Source organism: Macrotis lagotis, chromosome 1 (genome assembly GCF_037893015.1).
Source record: "Macrotis lagotis isolate mMagLag1 chromosome 1, bilby.v1.9.chrom.fasta, whole genome shotgun sequence".
Classification (NCBI taxonomy): Eukaryota; Metazoa; Chordata; class Mammalia; order Peramelemorphia; family Peramelidae; genus Macrotis; species Macrotis lagotis.
The window spans coordinates 698,163,553-698,181,009 of NC_133658.1; the positions used below are offsets into that span (position 1 = coordinate 698,163,553).

At 31.2% G+C, this 17,457-nt stretch overlaps 1 protein-coding gene across 1 annotated transcript in view; it reads left to right on the forward strand.

The window, feature by feature from the left end:
• LOC141507801 (sodium channel protein type 9 subunit alpha-like) overlaps positions 1 to 17,457 on the forward strand; it is a 158,059-nt gene that overhangs the window by 63,881 nt on the left and 76,721 nt on the right. Inside the window, exons 5-8 of the mRNA XM_074215793.1 lie at positions 1,712 to 1,840; positions 6,488 to 6,541; positions 7,233 to 7,324; positions 9,218 to 9,409. Coding sequence (XP_074071894.1) covers positions 1,712 to 1,840; positions 6,488 to 6,541; positions 7,233 to 7,324; positions 9,218 to 9,409 — 467 coding nt within the window. The remainder of the gene's footprint in view (positions 1 to 1,711; positions 1,841 to 6,487; positions 6,542 to 7,232; positions 7,325 to 9,217; positions 9,410 to 17,457) is intronic.

Sequence of the window (17,457 nt, forward strand, 5' to 3'; positions counted from 1 at the left end):
GTGTTCTATCCACTGTGCCACCTAGCCACCCCAAGTTATTAGCTTCTACTTGATCAATTCTACTTTTCAAGGAGTTATTTTTCTTCAGTGAATTTTTATATCTTTTTTTCCATTTGACCAATTCTTTTCAAGTCACTCTTCTCCTCATTGGATTTTTTGTATTCTTTTTTTTTTTTTTACCATTTGGATATATTTATCTTTGTTTTTGGACTTATATTCATCTTTAAAATGTTATTTTCTTCAGAACTTTTTGTGCCTCTTTTATTAAGCTATTGACTTTTCCTCCCATGATTTTCTTGTATCAGTTTTATCTCCCTTCCCAATTTTTTCATCATCTTGCTTGAGTTTTAAAATTCTTTTTGAGTTCTTCCATAGCCAGAATTCATATTTTTCTTTGAGACTTTCAATGCAGGAATTTTACTTTGTTGTCTTCTTCTGAGTGTTACTTTTGATCTTCATTGTCACTGTAGAACTTTCTATAGTCAGAATTTTTCTGTTGGCTCATTTTCAGCCTTTTTTCTTGATATTTAATTCTTTTGATAAAATGAGGTTCTTCTTCTGGGGTTGGGAACACATTGTCCCTAACTTTCCAGGATTTTGTACAACTGTTTTCCCAGATACTTCTATGGACCTACAAATTTTTGGTACAAGGTGGTAAGGTCAAAAGAGGAGATGTATTTAGTATCTCCTGGCCTGTGTTCTGGTCTGTGAGAGTACAAAAGCACTCTTTTATGCCCAAGAACTATGATGAAGGTCCCTGCTTCACTGAAGCTAAGAGACTCTGCTATGATAGTACTCCTCCTCATGCTGGACCTGCCACCCAGATTCAACTATGGATAAAGTAATAGAGTCCTGCTCCCAGTGCCAATAAAGAGACCATTTTAATCTCATTCTGACCAGTTTTTGACACCTACCCTTATTTTCTGTAGGTTTAGAATTCTACAGGAAACAGCTGCCACTGCTGATTCAATGATTCCCAAGGTCGACTTTTGCATTGCTCATGTTGGGCTGTGTTGTGAATGCCTACACTGGTCTGTGCTACATTCTCATCCATTGTGACAAACATTTTTTGTTGACCTTCAAATTTGTCTTTGGTTAGATTATTTCACATTCTTTTGGAAGTTCTTCTATTCCAGAATTTGTTTAAGAGCATTATTTAAAGGTATTTTGAAGGGTTTGAGAGAGAATGCAAGGGAGTCCTTCACCATCTTGACTCTACCCCCCTGAGAGGTAAAATTGGTGCTTTTACAGGAAAATTAGTGACTTGCCTAGTAAGCTATAATTTCTTCCATATTTTTATGAGAGAGGAACTCCTTACCCATATTCCTAATTCTGTTCACATTAATGACTGGGGTGCTACCTAGCGATGTTTTGAGCAACTTTACCAGTATTTTATTCTATCAACAGTGTAATTTGTTATGCGTGCATCTTTCCCTTCATTTGCCTTTTTTTAAATTTTGATTTTTGTTCTTTCCCAAGGAACATAAAATGCCCTAAGCATTGCCTTTCCTTTTATATATTATTTCAATTATTGCTATGGTAGTAATGGAGAAGATGCTAATACCAAAATACAATTACTTTAAAATTCTGCCTTTGATCTTTCTAAGACACTCATTTATTATAGAGTATTGCACTAGCTTTCACAAATTTATTTCACGATTGTAGATATGTCATTCTTCCAACTAACATACTTGTGGATACTTGATTTTAGGTTACCTTTTATTGGACTATACACCTTTGAAATACTTGTAAAAATCTTGGCAAGAGGCTTTGTCATTGGACCTTTCACATTCCTAAATGATCCCTGGAGTTGGTTTGATATCCCTATTCTTATAATGGCGTAAGTAAGATTCATTTTAAATAAACAATATGATAAAAAAAAAAGAAAAGCATTTGAAGGTTTGGGATTTTTCTTCAAGAATTACATGAACCTTAATGTTCAAACCCTAATTTTCCATTTGATTCATTTAACAAACTTCAAATGATATATTTATTGTCAACTTTAGTCCTCAGACTCTGGATAAGATATTTCTATAATACATAGAAGATTTAGGGTTTTTTTTACATTTTTAAAGCTAGGGAAATTAATATGTGATCTGTGAATTGTCCAAGTTGACTTGAGAAAATGGGATAAGAATCCAGGAAGCAATTAGCACTGAGCTCCTAATTCTCAACCTACTGGTCCTTTTTTTAGTTCACCTTTCTTAAGCATTAACAAATATTCTAGAATTTCATAATTTAAGTATATTTATACTGGACTTAATTCATTTAAACCAACTGTTTTGTATTGTTTTGAAAAATGCATGCTTTCCATTTTTGTTTGTCAAAGCTTTTCATTTTAGCTGTGATGAAGATATAGTAATTTTTTTTATCTTGCCAACTAATATAATAATGGGCTTTATTTTATTTATATTTCATCTATTCATAAGAAAAATTGCAGTGTGTATATAGGGCATTCATTTTACTGTGATGGATAGAACAGTGGACTTGGTCTCAGGAGACCTAAGCTTAAATCCTGAAACAAATACTTACTAGATGATAGTCCTGGCCAAGTCATATATCTTCTGCCAGGATTTGTTTCCTAATATATAAAATGTGTTTTATTATAGTACTCAGTTTATAGGATTGTTTTAAGGATTGCATGATAACAAGTGAGTAAGCAACATGCATTTAAATACCTATTTTATACTAATCAATATAATAATACATGTAGTTATAAACATTAATATACTATACACTGGTAGCTTTTCTTTTACAAACACCATACTTATATAGGAAACTAAAACTATATTTACTGTCACCCACCACCATTACCCCTCCCTTCAATAACATAATATGGATAACTGTAAGGTCATTGTATTTTGAGCTTGAAGGAATCTGAGAGATTGTGTAGCCCCAGCCTCTCACTTTTCAGATGAGGAAATTGAGCCTCAGGGAGGTGAAATTACTTACTGAAAGTCATTCAAGTAGCAAGTTGAAGAGCCCATAGTCTAACAACATATCTCTTTCACTGCACAGTACTACCTCTTGAAGCTGGCATATTGATTTTTTTTAGAATTTTTCAAAGTTGTTTTTTATTTATTTCCCTTTTTTTTGGTAGGACAAATAGTCTTAAGTGACTTGCTCAGTCACACAGCTAGTATCAAGTGTCTGAGGCTGCATTTGGACAAGGACCTAAGGCCAAATTTGGACTCAGGTCCTTTTAACTCTAGAACTAGGGATCTATTCACTGTGCTAACTAGCTACCTCTTTTAAATTCTTCAGAGTACCTGATGGTTTTCCATTATATCCTTAGGTAAAATATAGTAAAAAATTGGATATATGAGAATTATTATGTAGTATTAGCAACAATAATAATGCATTCACATAGTGCTCCACGTTATAAAGGAAATCATTTGATCATCACCCAATAGTTTCTGTGTTGTAACCATTTTATAGATTGAATAAACACACCTAGCGAAACTGAATGAATTTGGTCAATGTCCTAAAGTTAGAACCAAGTCTGGAATTCTTTTTTTTTAATTTATAAATGTTATTTTACTTTATTTTTCTAATTACATGCAAAGATAGTTTTCAACATTCACCTTTTCTAACATTTTAAGTTCCATGTTTTCTCTATCTCCCTTCCATCCCTAGACAGTTCCTAGAAAAGTGAGTAATCATATATATATATATATATATATATATATATATATATATATATATATATATATATATAAGTTGAGAAAGAAGTATCAAAACTAAATGGAAAAAAGCATGAAAAAAGAAAAAAACACAATACCAGTTTTGAACCGTGAAATAATCTTATTTAGTCTGCATTCAGACTCCAGTTTTTATTTTATTTATTTATTTTTTTGTGGATTGCATTTTCCATCACAAGTCTTTTAGAATTGTCATTGATCATTGTATTGCTTAGAGGACCCAGGGCCATCATAATTGATCATCATACAATGTAAATGCTAATGTGTACAATGTTTTCCTGCTTCTGCTGATTTCACTCAGCATCAGATCAAGCAAATTTTTCCCACCTTTTCTGAAGTACTCGTGATTTTTTATGAATAATAGCATTCTATCACATTCATTTTCACCACAATTTGTTCACCCATTCCCCAATTGATAGGCATTCCAATTCTTTGCCATTACAAAAAGAGCTGCTATAAATATCTGTTTTACATGTGGATCTTCCCACTCCTTTTTTTATGATCTCCTTGGGATACAGACTTAGTAGTGGTATTGCTTGGTTCAAAGGAATGCATGATTTTATTGACTTTTGAGTACACTTTAAATTGCTCTTCAGAAGGTTTAGATAAGTTCACAACTCTACCAATAGTGCTTTAGTGTCCCACTTTTCCTGCAACACCTCCAACATCAGATATGTTCCTTTTTAGTCATTTTCCTTCTTTGTCATTTTAACCAATCTCATAGGAGGTACCTCAGAATTGTTTTAATTTGCATTTTTCTAATCAATAATGATTTATAGATTTTGTATATGACTATAATTTTAATTTCTTCATCTGAAAACTACCTATTTATAACTTTTGACATTATATCAATTGTAGTATGACTGGTCATACTCCAATTTGACTCAGTTCCTTATATATTTTAGAATTGAGTCTTTTATCAGAAACACTAGCTGAAAAAATTGTTTCCCAGTTTTCTGCATTCCTTCTAATCTTGGTTGCATTGGTTTTATTTCTGTAAAAGCTTTTAAATTTAATTTGATCAAAATTATCCATTTTGCACTTTAAAACATTCTCGAACTCTATAAACTCCTCCCCTCTCTATAGTTCTGACAGACAAAATATTCCTTGTTTTCCTAGTTGACATATGATATAACCCTTTATGTCTTAATTATGTAGCAAATTTGGCCTTATCTTGGTATAGGGTTTGGGATATTATCCTATGTCTAGTTTCTGCCATACTATTATATGATTTTCCCAGCAGGTTTTGTCAAACAGTGAATTTTTATCCCAGAAGCTAGAATCTTTGGATTCATCAAACAGTAGATTACCATAGTCATTTACTAGTTTCTTTTGTACCTAATATATCTCACTGATAAACCTCTCTATTTCTTAGCTAGTACCAGATAGTTTTGATGACTATTACATTATAATATAGTTTTAGATCTGGTAAGGCTATACAGCCATTTTTTTATATATTTTTCATTAATTCCCTTGATATTCTTGACCCTTTGTTCTTCCAGTTGAATTGTTGCTATTTTTTTATATAAAAATTATTTCTTGTTAATCTTATTGGGATGGCACTAATGAGTAATTTGTTTTGGATAAAATTGTCATATTTATTATATTAACTCAACCTACCCATTAGCAATGAACATTTTGACAGTTGTTTAGATGTGACTTGGTTTGTATGAAAGTGTTTTGTAATTATGCTCATATAGTTTCTGACCTTGTTTTGGTAGGTAGACTCCCAAGTATTTTATGTTTTCTGCAGGTACTTTACTTTTTTATTTTATGTTATTATTAGTATTTTTTGTTTTTTACAAAGCTTGACTTGCCCAAGGTCACACAACTAGTTCATTAAGTAGCTGGGGCCTACTTTGAACTCAGATCCTCCTGACTCTAGGGCCATTGCTCTATTCACTGTACCACATAGCTGCCCCAGGTATCTACCTGTATCTTGTTAAAAGCTTTTTTTCAGCATCTATTGAGATGATCCTCTGAATTCTGTTATTTTGTTATTGATAAGATTAATTATGTTGATTGATTTCCTAATATTGAACCATCCCTGCTACCTGATCATAGAGGCCTACCATAGGGATAAATTTCTGTTTTCTCTTTGCTACATTTTTATTTTCAAATCAATATTCATTAGGGAAATTGTTCTATAATTTTCTTTCTCTGTTTTGACTCATCCTTATTTAGGGGTCAGTATCATATTGGTGTCATAGAAAGAAATGAGCAAAACTGCTATTTTTTCAGACAGGGTATATAGGAATGGCATTAATTGTTCTTTAAATGTTTGGTAGAATTCACTTTTGAATCCATCTGAATCCATTTTTCTTAGGAAATTCATTGTTGGTCTGCTCAATTTCTTTTTTCTGAAATTATGTTAATTATTTTATTTCTTTTTCAGTTAATCTGGCTAATTTATATTTTTGTAGGTATTTATAAGTATCACTTTTTATTTATATTTATTTATTCATATTTATTTTAGTTAAATTTATTTATAAGTATCAGATTTATTTCCATGTAGCTCAGCAAAATAGCTCTAAATTATTACTTTAATTTCCTCCTCATTGGTGGTAAATTCACTTTTTCATTTTTGATACTGCTAATTTGGTTTCTTTTTTGTAAAAACAAATTAACCTAAGGTTTATCTACTTTAAAGGGTTTTATCCATAAAAATCAACTTTTAGTTTTATTTATTAGTTCAATTGTTTCTTAATTTAAATTTTATTAATCTTTAATTTTCAGTATTTTTTATTTGTATTTAATTGGTAATTTTTCATTTGTTCTTTTCCTAGCTTTTGTAGTTGCATGCCTAATTTATTGCTCTCTTCTTTCTCTCTGTTATTCACGTAAGTATTTAGAGATATAAAATTTCCCCTAAAGCCTGCTTTGGCTGCATCCCACAAATTTTAGGGTGTCTCATTATCCTCACTGTCTTGGATGAAATTATTGATTTTGTGATTTGTTTTTTGACCCATTTCAATTAATATTAAGTCAATCTTTGCATGAAGCTTTATAATGTAACTCCAAATCCAAAGTTACTTCTCTTTTGCATTATGCTCTAACAGCAAGAACCTAGCAATTGGGGGGAGGGAGGGTAAGAGATGGGCAAATTCTGTAAAAAATGACAATTATTTTGAAATATTTCAAGGGTTGACCTGTTGAAGAGGGATAGGATTTATGGGATTTTTTATTCTTGACTTCAGAGGGTGGAAGGAGGAACAGTAGATGAAAATTTAGAAAGACCTCTAAAAGTAATGAGTCTCCCCTCACTAATTGTTTCCAAAGGTTAGTTCTCATATAAGTGGTTTTTAATTCATTTCTTGGTCTAACTGGACACAGAGATCCCTTCCAAATAAATGTGGGATTCTGTCTATTTCCTTTCTGTTAAAATTAGATTTTATTCTAGTATATTTAAAACAAAATGCCTGAAGATAAAAGTCTGCTAACTTTAAAACGTCATTAAAAGCCTGTTAAATAATGCTACAAGGTGCTTTTGAAGATGTCTAAATTTTGTACAACTCTAATTTAATTCTACAGGTATCTTTGCCTCTTTGTAAATCTGATCAATGATTCAGCTCTTGGAATTTTCTCTTTATTAAGAATTGTGAAAGCTATTTCTCTAACTATAGGTAAGAAATGATTGGCATGAACTATTTGCATCTTTATTTCCCTCACTGTATGTGTTCAGAATGGAGGAAAAGATGGTATTTTAGTGTGCCATCTTTCTTACTGCAAGTAAGAGTTCTATCAATTGACACACTGTATTAAATGTCAGGAAATTTTAGTTGTTCAATTGTTTCTAACTTTTTTTGACCCCCATTTGGGATTTTCTTGACAAAGATAATTGGAATTTTTGCCATTTCCTTTTCCAGTTAATTATATAGGTGAGGAAATTGAGTCAAACAGTGGGCCAGGATCACACCTAGTAAGAATCTCACACTAGATTTGAACTCACAAGAATGAGTCTTTCTGTCTCCAGATTGGGCAATCCACCCTATGCCCCTCAACTGCCTTGTTAGAATCAGAGAGTGATGAATTTAGATATATAGATACTATTTGGTGTTCAAAATTTGACAGATGAAGAACTGATGCTCACAAAAGCCAAATGATAGGCCAGGTCTTGAAAGGATTCTAATTCAGGTCTTCCTAACTCCTAAGTTCAGTGCTCTGTCTTCTTGTGACATTTTGGGTACTTCAATTTATAGCTATTCCTTTGAGATTTGAGCCATAATGTTCAATATTTTTATTGTACATTCAGAATAGATACCAGTTTTATAAGGAATAACGAGATTAAACATTAGTAGATTGTTAGAGTAAAAGAGCTGAATAACGAAGCATAATAAAATGACAGAGTTTTTATTTGAAATGAAGGTCTTGAATTCAAACCTAAGGCCAGTTATTTGTAATTTCTGTGTAGCTTAGGTGACATTTAATGTACCTTCCAGCTCTGAAATTGAAACCTCTGAAATTTTTTTAGTGACTTTGATTTTTGGGTGTAGGGTATGAGAAAAATAGATGATGAGGGGTTCATTTTTATCACGATCCTTATTATTTGATAGCTGTTTGTGCAAAAAGTATGAATTGTAGTTTGACATATTTTAAATGGGAAATTATTCTTTACATATTTAAAATTGACTTTCTAATCACAATCAACCTAAAAAACTTCAAAGTATGAATTTTTAATTTTATATATAAGGTATTTGATTTAAAATATAGAGACGTATTCTACTGATTCAAAATAATAATGAATAGTGTTGATTAGTGAAAAATGGGACATTTCAATCTACTAGAAAAGTTGAATTCTTAATAGTATTTTTTATCACCAATGTGAGGAAAAATTGTCTGAAGGAGCACAGAAGTGGTTTGTAATATGATTAGCATAATGGAAAGAATACTACACATGGACTCAGGAAGATCTGGGTTCAGATTCTATTTCTGACCCTTACTAGTTGTGCGGTCATCATTATCAGAGAGTCATTATATACTCCCTGAGGCTTGTTCTCCTTACCTGTAAAGAAGATCCCTGAAATACATCATTGTTGAAAGGCTGAAAGAAAATAAAGTATGTGAAGTAATCTTTCAAAATTTTAAAATCTTGATTTTTTTGTGAATACCAGTAAATCTTAATTGAAAACATTTTTCAGGAATTACAACTTTGCATTTTCTTTTTACTCCCCCAATATCCCATTAATAGATGATCTATTTTTATTCATTAACCAGTTAAATGAATGATTCCTCTTTATATGAGGAATTCTTGACTATCAGCTCATTAATTTGAACATTTAAGCTAGTTTTTAAGGAAGCAGTTTGCCACCAGGAAACATGGACTAGTAATACGAACAATAAACAGGTTAATTTAAACAATGAGCTGAAACTTTCACTGAGAGCTAAACAGTGTTTTCATGGTTTTATATTGATTTAAAACATTGACATCTTTTCTAAAAGATAAGAAATTGTATGATGGATACACTCTGATGTTTTATTTCATCCAAGCATTGCTACTTTGTCTCTCCTAAATTTAGGTGCAAGATCTGTTGTAGGCACACTGACTCGATCACTGAAGATATTTTCTCAGACAGTGATACTGATTATGTTTTGCTTGAGTGTCTTTGCTGTCATGGGGATGCAACTATTTATGGGCAAATTGAGGCAGAAATGTCTGCGATGGCCTCGAGGAGAGGGAAATATCACTGAAATACCATGGGACAATGAAAGTAAGTGTTACTACTCTGAAACATGTAGATTTCAAGCAAATGTGTTAATGAAAGATATCAGAGAAAACATAATGAATCAAATGAATTAACTAAAGTAAGTAGGAATCTATATTAGTCTTGTATTATTATTTTTTTAATTAGCCATCTCTTTTCCCTTCCAAGTTGAAAAGATCTCAGTTCTCTCTGTAGGTATTCAAATTAAGAAAAATGAACAAGGGAATTAACCTGCAAAATTTGTCAAAATGTCTTTTAATGATTCCTGAGAAAGACTTAAATTGAGTCCTTATGTAGAGACCTTTTTGAAAGGAAAACAATGAATTTATCTTTAAAAAGCTAAACTTGCTAAGACATCATGATATTATAGGAAAAGAGACTTCAAGTCAGGAGATTCAGACTGAGTCCAAGTCCAAGTTTCTATCACTATAACTATTACATTTAACTCCTTTGAGGTACTTTTTCCTTATCTGGAAAATAGAGATGTTTAATTATGTGATCTACCTCACAAGATTTGCCTTTTTTTTAGAAATCACTTTGTAAATTTAAAAAATTAATATATATTTACCAATATTCTGTAAAGAACATTCATCCAATCCACTAAGAAATTAACTTATTTTATTCCTGTACATTTACAAGGATTTATATATTTGTATTCTTTTATGCAAAGTGAGTCTTTCAAGTGCAATTCTGCCAGAAGTATTCCTTCTTATGAAATCATCATAACTGTATATTTTAAAGCTCAATAAAAAATGTTGAAAATATTTTTCTCAGCAATCAAATTTCTATTGGTTTCAAAAAGATTATATATATATATACACTCATGCATAAAATAGGGGATACTTTTTAGTTCATGGTAAGAAAAGCTCTTTTTCTCTTATATTAAAAAAATTCTTAGCTGTAATCTCTTAGGTAATGTTCTCCAAAAATTTGATTTCTCATCCCTACAAGTAAAAGTTTTTGAGCACCATCCAACATGCACATATTTACTTATAAATTATATAATTATATGATTGTACTGTTATATACATTAAATATATATATAATTATAAGATTTGCAATATTTTTAACAACCACATAAACTTTCTTCTTGATCAGCAATATGAATGAGTATATTGGGGCAGATAGGTGGCATAGTGGATAAAGAACCAGTCTCAGAGTCAGGAGTACCTGGGTTCAAATCCGGTCTCAGACACTTAATAATTACCTAGCTTTAATACCCTCTTAATTGAAAAACTGTACTTCAAAATACATAGATCCAAAAGGGTAGAAAGACCTTTTCTGTCTATGCTTACTAAATCAAGTTAATCCTTTTCCACTTTACCAACAGCTCCATTTAGTTTTTGTTGACATTCAGTAAGTAAATTTCGATTTTCCCTAAAGTTAATAAGCTACTAATTTGAACCAGTCAGGAAAAGTTGAACTTTATTATTTTTAACAAATGCATTCGCAAGCCACTGAAAGTCTTAAATTTGAAGATTTTTGAAAAGGTTAGAAAAATTCCATTGTCATGGAAATTTTTAAGAGTGCATATTTGAGACTTTTAAAAAATTGACTAAAGCCATAAATGATTGGTTTTAAATATCTAACTAGTTGCCATAGCTTCACACCTTTATTAACTGATATTTCAAGCCATAATATAAAGTTTGAGTGGGTAAAGTGATTACAATAGTGAATATTAATTCATGTCTTAAGTATTCTTGATAAATTCAACATTATTTTCCAAATTTTTGTAAAATCTAATTAAAGAGTTATATTTCAAATCTTAATGTGTTTTAAGAGTTTATATTAGGAGGACTATTTCTGTCCCTATCTTTTTTTTTTGAACTTTTTTCATGCTGTTAATATTACTTATGATCCTTGAATTCTTAGTAAAAGTATCCCCAATTCCATTTAATCAGGCCTATATAAATGGAAATATGTCAGAATATAAGGAAAGCAATAAAGATAGGATATCCTTATTTTTTTAATTTTGAATTGTTTTTCCAAACACAAGCCACAATAGCTTTAGTTTTTTTCCAAATGTGTATTTTTAAGTTACAAAATTTTCTTTCATTCTCCGTTCTCATCCCCCCTCCAATCAGCAGCAGTCAGGTTAGCATTGAACATACATATTTGTGATAAACTTGTTTACAGATTAGTCATTTTCAGTATGAGGAATTAAGATTAAGAGAAAGGGATACTTAAGAGATATTTTTTATAAAGTGTTTATCAAATTCCAAGGGTTTTTGTTTTATTTTATTTATTTTGATTTTTGTTTTCTTCCTCTGGATGGGGTTAGCATTATCCATGATTGGTCTAATACAGTTGTCCTACCTTTCTGAACTGCTGAGAGAAGAGCTTCCATCAAGGTTGATCATCTCATAATTTGTCATTAATGTGTTCATTGTTCTCTTGGTTCTGTTCCTTTCACTCAGCATCAGATTCTGTAACTCATCCCATGCTTAATATTCCCTAGTATTCATGTACCATAATTTAAGTCATTCCCCAATTGATGGACATCCCCTCAATTTCTAGAATATTTTGGAACATGTGGGACTTTTCCCATTTTTTGTGATTTCTTCTAGATAAAGACCTATAACTGGAATTGCTGAATCAAAGGGAATAAACAGTTTTATTGAGCATACTTCCAGAAAGGTTGGAACTTGCATTAATGTCCAAATCCTCCCACAACCTCTCCAACATTGATCATTTTCCCTTTTTCTCATTTTAGCTAATCTGAGAGTGTGAAGTAATACCTCAGAATTGTTTTAACTTGCATTTCTCTAATCAATAATGGAGAATTGGAGAATTTTTTCATATAGTTGAATATAGCTTTAATTTCATTTGAAAATTTTCTATTCATATTCTTTGAACATTTATCAATTGGAGAATGACTTGTAACCTTATAAATTTGATGCAATCTTATTATTTTAGAAATGAGACCTATATCAGAACTTCAAGTTGTGAAGATTGTTTCCCAACTTACTACTTCCCTTCTGATTTTGACTGCATTATGATTCTATTGTACAAATTTAATATAGTCAAAAATCATTCATTTTGCAGATTATAATGTACTTTATTACTTGTTTGGTCATAAATTTGTCCCCTTTCCATAGATCTGATAGAGTATTTTTTGTTCTATCATTTATCTATGGTATTACCCTCAATGTCTAAATCCTGTACACAAATTAACCTTATTTTGATAAAGGGTGTGAGATGTAGGTCTTTGCCTAGTTTTTGTCATATTATTGTCCAATTTTTTCCAACAATTTTTTGTCAAATAGTGTCTTATCCCAGAAGCTAATGTCTTTGTGTTTTTCAAATAGTAGATTACAGTAGGCATTTACTACTTATTCTTTTGAATCTATTCTAATCCACTGAGATTACTCTATTTCTTAACCACTCCCAGACAGTTTGATGAATACTGTTTTATAGTATAATTTTAGATTTGGTAGAGCTAGACTACCTTCCTTTAGTTTGTTTTTCTTCAGTACCCTTTCTATTTTTGATCTTTTCTTGCTCCAGATGAATTTTGATACTATTTTTTTCAAGCTCAGTAAAATAGTCATTTTGTATGATTGGTATGGCATTGAATAAGTAATTTAATTTGGGCAGAATTGTCATTTTTATTATCTTATCTCAACGTAATCATGAACAATTGAAATTTTCCCAATTATTCAGGTCTGACTTTATTTGGGTGAGAAGTACTTTATAATTGTGTTCATGCAGTTTCTGGGTTTGTCTTAGGAAGTGTATTCCCAAGTATTGAATGTTATCCATACATGGAATTTAAATGGAATTTCTCTCTTGCTTTTGGTCTTTGTTGTTCATATATAGAAATGTTGATTATTTATGTGGGTTCATTTTATCTCCTGCTACTTTGATGAATTTGTTAATTATTTCAAATAGGATTTTTTTTAAGATAGTTTTGTCAGGTTCTCTAAGTATGATATCATATCATCTTCAAAAAATGAAAGCTTTGCTTCCTCAATACCAATTCTGATTCCTTCAATTTCTTTTTCTTCTCTTATTTCTAAAGCTAACATTTCTAATACTATATTGAATAATAAAGGTGATAGTGGGGATTGTTGTTTCACTGCTGATTTTACTACAAATGCTCCAAGTTTGTTCCCACTACATATAATATTTGTTGATGGTTTAAAGAAAGATACTTTTTATTACTTCAAGGAAAACTCCATTTATTCCTAAAGTTTCTAATGTTTTACTAGTAATGAATATTGTATTTTATCAAAGGCTTTTTCAGCATCTACTGAGATAATCCTATGATTTCTGTTGATTTGCTATTGATATGTTCAATTATGTTGAGTGTTTTTCTAAGATTCTAACATCCCTGCCTACCTGCTATAAATTCTACTTGATCATGGTGTAATATCCTAGTAATAACCATGCTGTAGTCTCCTTGCTTAAATTTTATTTAAGATTTTTGCATCAATATTCATTAAGGAGATTGGTGTACAATTTTCTTTGTTTATTTTGGTTCTTCCTAGTTGAGATATCAGGACCATGTTGGTGTCATAAAAGGAGTTTGGCAGAACTGTCATTTTTAAAAATGATTTATGTAGAATAGGAATTATTTGTTTTTTATATTTCATAGAATTCACTTGTAAATTCATCTGGACATGGAGACTTTTTCTTAGGAAGTTTATTGATGGTTTCTTCAATTTTTTTCCGAAATTGGGTAATTTAAGTATTTTATTTTCCTCTTCTATTAATCTGTGCAGTTTGTATTTTTCTAAATATTTATCCATTTCACTCAGGTATTCCAATTTATTGGCTTACAGTTCAGCAAAGTAGCTCCACATTATCTCTTTAATTTCCTCCTCATTGGTAGTCAATTCTCTCTTTTCAAAAAATTATAATACTGGTAATTTGCTTATCTTCTTTTTTAAAACAGATTAACCAAAGGTTCATCTATTTTATTTTTTTATAAAAGTGACTTTTAATTTTATTTATTAGATCAATGGTTTTCTTTCAGTTTTATTAATCTCTGTGATTTTCAGAATTTCTAATTTGGTATTTAATTTGAGATCTTTAATTTGTTCTTTTTTCTAACTTTTTTAGTTGCATGCGAAATTCATTGATCTCTTCTTTATTTTATTCATGTATGCCTTTAGAGACATAAAATTTCCCCTCCAAACTTCCTTGGCTGCATGCTATAAATTTTGGTATAATATCTCATTATCATTTTCTTGGATATAACTATTATTTCTATTATTTACTGTTTGATCTATCCATTATTTAAAATTAAGTTATTTAGTTTCCAATTAGTTTTTGGTTTATCTTTCCATGACCCTTTATTACATGTAATTTATATTCTATCATGATTTCAAAAGTGTGCATTCATTATTTCTGACTTTCTGCATTTGATTATAAGGGTTTTATGGCAAGGTAGGTAGTCATTTTTGGTAGAAGTGCCATGTACTTCCAAGTAATGGGGAAGAATGTGCTTTTCCTTCCCCATTAAATTTTCATCCAGAGTTCAATCACATCTAAGTTTTCTATGATTTTGTTCACCTTCTTAACCTCATTTATTTTGTGGTTAGATTTATCTAATTTTGATAGAGTGAGGTTGAGGTCCCCCATTATCAAACAATCAAGCAAGCAATCTGTAATGACACTTGGAACTTATCAAGAAATCATCTAACCAAACTGTGATTGATGGGCCTGATTGATAGTACCTGAGTAAAGATGTATACAGATTTATAATTTTAGAGGGAAAGAAGGGAGAATGTGAATGCTGAGTAAATTTTATTCAATAGATTTGGCTGACAGGGAATATGATATTTTCCCACCTGGGTTTAAAAAATCTAGCCTACTCCACAGGAAAGGAGGAGATGGGGGAAGTATTTCATTGTTTTTTTTTTTCATAAAAGTGACTTTTAATTTTTTTTATTAGATCAATGGTTTTCTTTCAGTTTTATTCATCTGTCCCTTGATTTTCAGAATTTCTAATTTGGTATTTAATTTGAGATCTTTTGTTCTTTTTTCTAACTTTCTTAGTTGAGTGCCAGATTCATTGATCTCTATTTTATTCATGTGGGCCTTTAGAGATATACAGTTTCCCCTCCAAACTTCCTTGGCTGCATCCCATTATCAGACTTTTGCTGTCTATGTCTCCTTGTAATTCACTCAGCTTTTACTCTAGGAATTTAGATTCCAGGCCACTAATGCATACACACTTAGTAATGATATAAGCTCATTATTGATGGTGCCTTTTAAGAAGATGTAGTTTCCTTCCTTATCCCTTTTAATGAGTTTGATTTTTGCTTTCACTTTATCTGAGACCAGGATTGCTACCCCTGATTGTTTTACTTCAGCTGAAGAATAATATATTTTGCTCCATCCTTTTACCTTTACCCTGAATGTATCTCTCTCTGCTTCAAATATGTTCCTTGTAAACAACATTGTAGGATTCTCTTTTTTAATTCTTCTACTATCTGCTTCTGTGTCATGGGACAGTTCATACCATTCAAAATTATAGTTAAGATTACTAATTCTGTATTTCCTACCATGTTATCTTTCTCCATTTATATTTTTCTCCTTCCTTTCCATTTATTTCTCCTCACCCGTATTTTGTTCCCTTTCCCCTTTAATTATTTTAAATTTTAACTTTCAATTTATTTTCACTTAAATCTTTGCCTTCCCTTTTATCAGTTCCTTCTTCACTTATCTTTTACTGCCCCCATCTCCTCCTTTCCTGTGGAGTAGGTCAGATTTTTTAAACCCAGGTGGGAATATATCTTATTCCCTGTTAGCCAAATCTATTGAATAGAATTTACTCAGAATTCACCTTCTCCTTTCTTTCCCTCTAAAATTATAAATCTGTGTACATCTTTACTCAGATGCTATTAATCAGGCCCATCAATCACAGTTTGATTAGTTGATTTCTTGATAAGTTTGATTAGTTGATTTCTTGATAAGTTCCAAGTATCATTACAGATTGATTGCTTGATTGTTAGATAAGCAGTATTGTCTCAAAGTCACTAAGTAGCCTCCCCTCTTCTGTCACATTTGAAGTACACTTTTCTACAATCTTGAATTGCATCAAATTGTAATTATTTTTTACCCTTCCCCTTTTTCAAGAACCCTCCAAGTACACACAATCCTATGAACCAAAGTGTCATCCAAAGCCAAATCATTTCATGTAGTATTTACTCCCCTCCCCTAAGCCTATTTTCTCCCATACTTTACTCCTTACTTCCCCACCCAGGGTACTTAAGCCCTTGTTAAATAAAGTAAGTCTTAAGTCTAACCTTGATTGAATTAACTGTAAGAACCTTGAAGGGCTCTAATTCCTGGAAGTCTCAGAAGTTCTCACTTGAGAACTTTATTAATGATTGTAATTTATGGGAAACACTGATTCAGGATCACCAAGTTTATGATACCCTTCTCAGAGAAATTGCTAAGCTTTGTCAGAAATGAATTGGGTCAAGGGATACAGAGATACTTAAGTTTAGAATTAACACCCCTAATATTTTTCAGGGCTTTTTGTCTCAGACATAATGATGTCATCTTGGACTTCTTCACTGGGGAAATAAGACCAACTATTCCCATATCCTCTAAGTCCAGTCTCTTCAATTATATTTGACTCTTTAATTATCCTAATATCTTTGGAGTTAGACATGTTATATCTTCCCTTTGGGGGTTTTATACAATTGGATGGGCTTGACTAATATTTGTTTTGTTTTGTTTTTCCCTTCCCTTTTCAATTTGTCTTTTTATGAATCTCTTGAGTTGGGTATTTGGTGATTGAATTCTCTGTTAAGTTCTGGTCTTTATTTCAGGGAATCCTGGAAGTCCTCAATTTCAAAGAACAGCCATCTTTTCTGCTGACAGTATATGCTGAATTTTGCAGGATAATAAATTCTTCTTGTGATCCCAGGTCCTTTGCTCTTTAATATATGGTATTCCAGGTTCTCTGGTTCTTCAGTGTTGAGGCTGGGCCTATTTAAGTCTGATTGTGTTTCTTTTGTATTTAAGTGTTTCCTTTTTGCTGCTTGTAGTATTTTCTCCTTTATTTGAGATTTCTAGAATTTGGCTAAAAACCTTTG